Raw genomic sequence first — 8,005 nt, 5'->3', positions numbered from 1 at the left:
GAGTGGCTGTGTGCCCGGAGCCCGGGGGGGGATGGTGTGAGCCCGGAGCCGCTCATTGCCCTCCCACCGCCCCTCACCGGCTCTGGCAGGAGCCGAGCCCACCAGCCGCTTGGATGATTTGATTCCTTCCTTGCCCGAAATCACTCCTGCCCAGATGCAGTGGATAATATTCATGTTGCTGTTATTCATCAGCTCCATGGAAATGCTCACGCAGAACCGATGGAAGAAGCAAGGTACAGTGTGCGTGGTGGGCTTGTCCCGCTCGGGTGTTGTGGGACAACTTGGGGACACCAGGCTGCCTGTTCTGCCTGCACGGGGCAGGCAGAAGATGTGAACTGGGGCTGGAGGGTGCAGGGAACCAGCATCCCCCAATCCATCCCAGAGTGCTGCCCCGTGGCACTGCCTGCCCAGTGTCAGCCCTACTCTTGGGGTGGTGTGGGACAAGGGACACTGATTGGCAGTGGGACCCGCTCTGCAAACCCCAGCAGAGCCAGACACAGTGAGGATAGCACAGGACAGGCTGATTTTCCAGTATTTCTCTTCTCTGCGTAACACACTAAGTGCGTGGGGAGTAAAATCTCCTGGAAGGATGCTCAGAGCCATATCAGGCACTGCCTGTTCCCTGCCCCATCCTTCCCCCAGGCAGAGGCACCAGCCAAGCTGCTGCTCAATGCCTGGGCAAGGGCAGGGTGTGCTGGGGCTGTGCCGAGGCACGTGCACCCTCCATTGGGCACTGGCTCATGTCCCCTTGCTGGGCAGTGCCAGGCAGTGCCAGTTAGCTGCAGGGAGTGGGGCAAGGGCTGGTACTCAGCTCTGTGCCAGGAATGGCTTGGTTTTGGAGCCAGCATGTGCCAGGGTAGGAACAGGACCTGGCAGGACCAGGGCTCTCGGTTCTGGAGCCCAGACAGCTTCCCTTGAAGTTGTTCCATGTTAAAGGCATGCGGAGGCTGTAGGTGCCTGTGATGATGTGGGTGGCCAGGCTGGCGGCCAAAACACCCCTGATGTGAAAAACTTGGCACCTAGAAGAGATCCAGGTGCTGTGGGGCCACTGCTCCAGCGACTGGTGTTTGATATTGAGTGGCCCAATGCTCCGGGATGCTCAAGGGCCTCAGGTCCTGGCAGGACCTTGGGATCTGCTCATGACTTCACACCTTAAACATATTGTATCTCCTGGGATAACCAGCATGGAAGGGTTGGGAGCACAGTCTCTGGGGGCTGGGAGACACAAAAGATGCTGCAGCACCCCACAGCCACCCCACTGCCACTTGGAGCTCCGATCCGGGCAGCCCAGTGCCCTGGAGACTCCCAGTGCCTGGTAGGACTGGGCTCAGGGTGTGCAGGGATGGGGGATGTCTCACTGATGTCCAGCACAGCTCAGGTACCTGCTGTGCCCCCTGCCCAGTGTCCATCCCAGCTCAGACCCACACTCTGCCATTCTCAGAGGGAGAAGAACCTACCACTTGTCCATAATGTCCCTGGTCCTACAGTTTCATTGTGAGCCATGTTCTGTTGCGCGGCACAGCTCTGTGTCCTGGTGTCGCCCCCAGTGGCAGAGGTATGTGCCATGCCAGCAGCCCTGCAGGGTGGAGGAGCAGGACCACACTTCTCCCAGCTCTGCACCACAGGGCTGTTTCCAAAACTAGTGAGAAGAAGGAGGCTCCAGAGCCTGCCCAGGGCTCCCCACCTTCCCTACCCCAACTGGGGACTAGAAGGAGAGCAGCAAAAAAAAGCAAACATCAAAAAGAATTAGGGAAGGGAAGGAGGCTCGTAAATCCCCGGGTCTCCAGGGAAGCCGTTCCAGCTGCAGCCAGGAACACAAATGTTGTCAGCATTTGGTAAATATGTAACGGAGACCATAACAACTTAATGGATCCAAGGTGCTTCGTTAGCGCTCCCAGCACACGCAGCTCTAATGAAGACTCCTGGCAGTGCTGCCATCCCAGCCTGTGTGCCCCAGTGAGGGGACCGGGATGAACTAGCTTCGGGTCAGCTACATGGCACCACAGCACCAGGGACTGGCTTATGCCAGGGACCAGCACACAGGGCTGTGAGACATTGTCTGCCATCATCATCTGCCAGCACCTTCTGCCAGCATCTCCCCAGCTTCCCCAGCACCGACTAACTGCTGCTGCCACCAGCCCTCTGCCCCAGCCATGCGGCTGTGGGGCCCTTCTGCTGCAGCTCCTGGGGTCAGAGGGGACCAGTGCCCCCAGGCATTGCTCTCAGGGCTGAGCCCATGTCCGTGCTGGGCAGCAATGAGCAGGTGGATGGGACTTGGAGCAACGGGTCTGCTGGAAGGTGTCCCTGCCCTTGGCAGGAGGTTGAAATGAGATGATCTTTAAGGTCCCTTCCAAACCATTTTGTGACTGAGAATGGTTTGGTTTGGAAGCTGTGCTGCTTTGGGCTGAAGCAGCTAACTTTCCTCACAGGGGCTGGTATAGGGCTATGTATAGGATTTGTGCAGAACACAAGGTTGATAATAGAGAGATGATTTTGTTATTGCTGAACCTAGGGCCCAGGCATGCAGCACTGGTGCTGCAGGCACTGTCACCGCTGCTCAACTCCAGCCTTGGCTCAGGAGCTCTCAGGGGAGCCTGTGATGCTGAAGCCAAGCAAATACTTCCCAACATACTGGGTACAGTGAAGACGTCAGACACGTGTTGTGCAGGAGCTCAGTAGCCCCTTACAGTGATGCACAGCCAGCCTGGAGGTGCAAAAAGACACGGGGCGTGTGTAGCCCCCAGTGCTTGGGGTTTAGCTCCCCAGCTCCCAAAATGCCCTTGTGACATCCCTGTGTAGTATGCCTCCCAGATGCTTTACTGTGGGCACAGGGAGTCAGCTCAGGGAGCAGGAGTGGTTGGCTCTGTCTCTGTGGGCTGGTGCTGGCACTCTATCCTTGCCCCTGGGAGCAGAGCCCACCTCGAGGCCAGCTGCCCTCCTGCAGGTCAGGAGCACAGTGAAGGCAGCCAGGGAGGCGGCAGAGGCTCTTGAGCAACCAGACAGATCCTTATCTTGGCTCCTCTTGAGTGCTTCCAAAATGCTCTTTGTCCCTTGACACTTAACAGGCATCAACTGATTAATCCAGGTCAGAGCTTATTTCTACCCTCTGACCCAGCAGTTTTCTTCCCACGGGATGGGCATGGCTGGCTGGGGATGGGGGTCTCCTGGCACCCATGGACAGTGCTGGGTGTGGGGTGAGCCCTCAGTCTGTACCTTGGAGTGATGGAAGCTGTCAGCGATGCCCAAGCTGGGAGCAATGGCTCTGTGTGTCCCCATGCTGCCAGCACAGGCAGAGATGGGGATTTGGAGAGCGAGAGGTGGGGAGGTGTTTGCAGGGGAACAGGACAGTGCTGTCACACTGCTACATTGGAGAGAGGCTGACACAAGAGTGAGGCACTCCCTGGCACCTTGGCACCTGTGCCACAGCCATGCCAGAGCCCCTGTCCTCCGTTTGTCCCCACAGCGAGTGCTGGCCTGCTGGAAAACTGCACGGGCTGCGTCCTGTGCTCTGAGGACAATGGCTGCATCACCTGCCACCACCGGCTCTTCCTGCTCATCTGGAGGGATGGAATCCGCCAGTATGGGATGTGTGTCCACACCTGCCCTCCCGGCTACTTCGGCGTGAGGGGTCTGGAGGTCAACAGATGCACAAGTATGTCCTGTGCCAGCTGGGGTCCCCCTGCTCCTACCGGTGCCCCCTGCTTCCCTCGCTGCCCTGCGGGTCCTGGTGCTGTGGGAAGGGCGATGGCTTCATTTCCCACAGCATCCCTGTTGGCATGGAGGCATGGATCCAGGGGCAGCTGGGCTGTGGGTCTTCCTCCCCATTACCCTTGCCCAGAGCTACAGGCTGGACCCTGCAGGCTTTGGGTACACAGTGGGTGCCAGGGCTGCCACATGCCTTGGGGTCTCACACTGACGAGCCATCCTCCTGGCAGAGTGCAGGTCTCCCAGCTGTGAGAGCTGCTTCAGCAGAGACTTCTGCATGAAGTGCAAGGACAAGTTTTACTTGTACAAGGGCCAGTGTTTTCGGCAGTGCCCCCCCAGCACCGTGGCACAGCCTGCCGGGCCCCCGCGAGTGCCAAGGTAAGCAGCATCCACACCCCGTTCCTGCCATCCCTGGGGATGTGCCTAGTGCCTCGGGGCCACAGTCCCTGTTGTGCCCCCATGTCCCCACAGAGACATGTGAGCCAGGGCCGTGGAGCAAGTGGAGCACCTGCAGCCACGAGAGCCGGACCTGCGGCTGCAAGTGGGGTGTGGAGACGAGAGTGCGGGAGGTGCCGGAGGCTGCCCGGGAGGAGGGAACTGCCTGCCCCGCGCAGCAGGAGACCAGGAGGTGCCGCATGAAGAAGCACTGCCCGGGAGGTGAGCACCACGTCGGGGCCGGATGCAGCTTTGTGCCCCTCCAAAGTGAGCCCTGAGGGGCACTGTGGGAGGGGGATAGTAGGAGCAGGGGTCTGGAGGTGGCTGGAAAGCCATGCTGTCATCTCCTAAGCATTTTGAGGCTGCTTCTAGGGAAAGCTGCTGTGTCAGGCACATGTGCTGAGCAGCCCTAAGGCTGACTGCTCCCACCTGGCAGTCCCCGAGACTGCCTGGGACTGGCCAGTGTCCCCTTCACACTGGACTGGGACAGGCGCTGGCATGATCTGCTGTGGTGGGATGAGGCTGCCGAGCTCCAGCTCCCATCCTGCTGTGATGTGAGGGGAACGGCATGGACAGGGCTTCCTGCACCACAGCTGTGAGTTAGGAGGATTGAGACACACAGGAAAGGTTCCTGCAAAAACCTTTGAGCTCCCCAAATACACGGAGCACTCATGGTGTGGGACAGTATCACCCAAAGGATTTCTGATGGCCAAAGCTCTGGAAGACACCCCAGGGTAGAGTTCCCCTCCATGGCTCATCCGGCCAGATGTTCACTCATGCTCCTGTGCCTCCCCCCAGCTCATCCCCAGGCTGGGGGCTCCTGGCTCAGGGATCTTCCCACCTCTCACAACACCCAGACCTGCCACAGGGTCCGGCCAGGCGGTGCGTGCGCGGGTGCAGGGCTGGCGATGGGAACCAGGACGTAGCTGATGTCATTTTTGGATGCAGGCAGCTGGATTGAAGCTATCCTAATAAATCTCCACTTAATAACTGGCGGAAAGGGGGATGCATGAGATACTGATCCATAGGGTCTGGCAGCAGATCAGCCACTGAGGGCTGCAGTTCGGAGCTGTGGGATCGTTCTGTGGCGTGGGACGCGCTGGCCAGCACCGCCAGCGTGGCAGGGACGAGAGAGGACAGGACTGTGAGGGTGGACAGGAAAAGGATGGAGAAGGGGAGCAATAGCAGAGGACGTGCGTGCTGGGCTAAGCCCGTGGAGCCAGGAGAGTGGCTTTATCCCAGCTCCATCAATCATAATATTTCCCTGCTGACAGAGCAGAGGAGCTGATTCCCTTCCCCACCCAGGCCCTGACTCCCATCTTTGGGGTACCAGGTGGCATTGATTTTGAGGATGTTCCCCTCCCTGCTGGGCTCTGCCAGCTCTGGACCCGCAGAGCTGGTGACAGTTTGATGTGAGAAGTTTGGCGTGGGAGGACAGGCTGCTCCAGAGCACCATGTCCCATGTCACCGTGCCCATGCCCGGCCCTCCCTGGCACACAGCGAATCCCACTGGCAGGGACTACAGCACTGGTGTTTCATGGGCACCCTGTCTTGTGAGGTGGTTGGGAAGGCAGTGTCACACCAGAAAAACATTTGGCCTCCTGCCTCTGCCTGGGCTCCTGCTCCTGCAAGCTGGGAGCCCCCAGGCTTAGGTGATGGGCTTAGGGAATGGCCAGGACTCTACCCTGGAAGCTGCTGTCTGGGATCAGCTTCGGAGACAGGTCAGGCAGAGGGAATCCCATCAGTGCCCCCTGAGCAGCCCCCCCAAGAGAGGGCAGCCCTTCTGTGTCTGCAGCTCCTGGGCGGGCTGCTCAGCGTCCCCACTCCCAGGCTCCTGCCTGCCCAGCCAAGTGCTGAGTTATGGGATCCAGATGCTGGAGGAGGACGGGGAGTTCACTTGATGCAGCCGAGACACCCCCAGCCCAGGCGAGCCAGGACAGGCGGCCGTACCCGACCGTGTGATGAGAGATTTGTGCCACCACTTCTGAGCCATTCAGGCGGCTGGAAGGGAGAAGCTGCTGCGCTTGGCCGAGGCACAAACCCCTCACGCCGCTGTAAATCTGCCTTGGGTGTCTGTCCCGCTCTCCAGACGCTTCGCATGCGTGCCGTGCCCTCTCCTTTGTGGGTGGTAACTGTCTGGGAGATCAGAGCCGAAAAACAGCCGGGCAGGACAAGAGCTGGAGCCGTCGGAAAGGACTGGAGATGACAGTGCTGGCATAAGCAGCACCGGGAACAGCCATGGTCCCTGTGCCCATTGCATGTTGGGGCTGTGTGGGGAGACTACCACTAGATCCCCTCATGTTATTTGGATTGGGGTGGGTGCAGTGGGGGAAGGGGAGACAAAACTACACAGTTTTTGGGGCAACCATTCCAGTCCCCAGCATGGACTTCCCTTTCTGTTGGAGCCTGTGGCATGGCAGGGTTTGTCCTGAAACCCTGTTGCTTTGGCATCTCAGTGCCTGAACCTGGACTAGCTGGAGGGTGTGTGAGGCAAATCCTCAGGGTGCACAGAGATTTGAGTCCAGCAGCCCCATGTCCTGACAGTGGGTTGGCCTTACTGGGATGCATCCAGGCTCCACCACCATGTCGGTTGTTTCACAGGGGTGGAGAGCATCCACACACAGAGGGCATCTCCAGGGAGAGCATTAACACCTATGCATGGGTGCACCCCGAGGCTGCCCTGCTTCCCACCAGTCCTCCTAGGGGCTGTCTGGGTCCCACACTGGTGGGCAGCACCTTCCCACCTTCCTCTCCAGAGGGAAGGGAGGCATGTTCCTGCACCACAGCAGAGCTGGGCATGGCTATGCCATGTCTTTGGGGTGTTGGTGCAGCCACTGTCCCTCTCCAGCATCTATGTCTCACCATCATCTCTCTGAGAAAGGACTAGTCCTTGTTCAGAGAGAAGTTGGGGTGTCTCTATGCACTCCCCACCTTGGTTGAGCTGCCCTTGCCCACTTCTGGGGATTTTGGGGTATCAGGATTTAGAGTCCGGCCATGAGAACTGTGGGGACAACACACTGGTGTCCCTCTGTCCATGTCACCAGCACACCCAGACCCCTTCATGCTACTGTTTTGTGGCCCCAGAGGGCTCTGGGGTCCCCCAAATCAGAAACTGGGTCAAGTGCTAACCCCTGAGGGAGGATATAGGATCGGCATCCCATGAATGGGGCTTGGGCCAGATCATGCTGCCTGGCCAACAAGTGAGCCTTCCTTTTCTGATCTTTTTTCTGTTCCAGAGAGAACTGAACCCAAAAATAAAGGCAAAAAGCGACAGAGGAAGCCAAAGACAGAACGGCACACGGGTACCTAGCAGGCACCAGACAGGAGCCGGAGCACTGTGGTGGAAGCTCTCAACTGGCTCCTGCCATGGTGCCCTGGCCACATTACCCCCATTTTTCCATCCACAAAAAAAAAAAAAGTTGCACAATTTTCTCTGCCCCCCCTTACCCTTCCCCCTTTTCTTCTGAGACAATTTATGGCCTGTAAAACATTTCCTTTTCAGAAAATCTAATTTGCAGTGTCCAAAGCAAAGCCCTGGGGCTTGGGGAGGGGGTGGCTTCTTTATTCCTCTGGTTTTCCCTTTCTTCCAGCCTGCTCCATCTCTTCCCTTCCTCTAGATGGGAGGGATGAGTTTTGACCAGGGGTTGGACCCTGCTAATGAAGATGATACCAGCTCTTAGGGCCAGGAAATGTCCTGTCCCCATGAGGTCCTGATTGTTCAGGAGTGCTGAGGGGCACAATGCACCAGTGAGCTGCTCCAGGTGCTGGATAGGGTCCCTCATCCTCAGCCACTGGCATGGGAAGCAGCAGGACTCCCAGGGTTGGAACCCCCATGAAGACCATGCCATAGCTCACAGCAGCCCAG

General features: G+C 58.5%; 1 protein-coding gene across 1 annotated transcript; it reads left to right on the top strand.

Annotated features, from left to right (window-relative positions):
* Positions 1 to 154: 154 nt before the first annotated feature.
* On the top strand, positions 155 to 7,450 carry RSPO4 (R-spondin 4). The gene is given in 6 exon segments (XM_009071085.1): positions 155 to 233; positions 3,464 to 3,652; positions 3,936 to 4,060; positions 4,062 to 4,083; positions 4,177 to 4,362; positions 7,377 to 7,450. Coding segments are annotated over 6 exon segments (675 nt in total).
* Positions 7,451 to 8,005: the final 555 nt, after the last annotated feature.

This window comes from Acanthisitta chloris, unplaced genomic scaffold (assembly GCF_000695815.1).
Source record: "Acanthisitta chloris isolate BGI_N310 unplaced genomic scaffold, ASM69581v1 scaffold30163, whole genome shotgun sequence".
NCBI classification, from domain to species: Eukaryota; Metazoa; Chordata; class Aves; order Passeriformes; family Acanthisittidae; genus Acanthisitta; species Acanthisitta chloris.
Note: the sequence above shows the minus strand (reverse complement) of the source record. Positions and strands in the feature narration are given on the sequence as shown.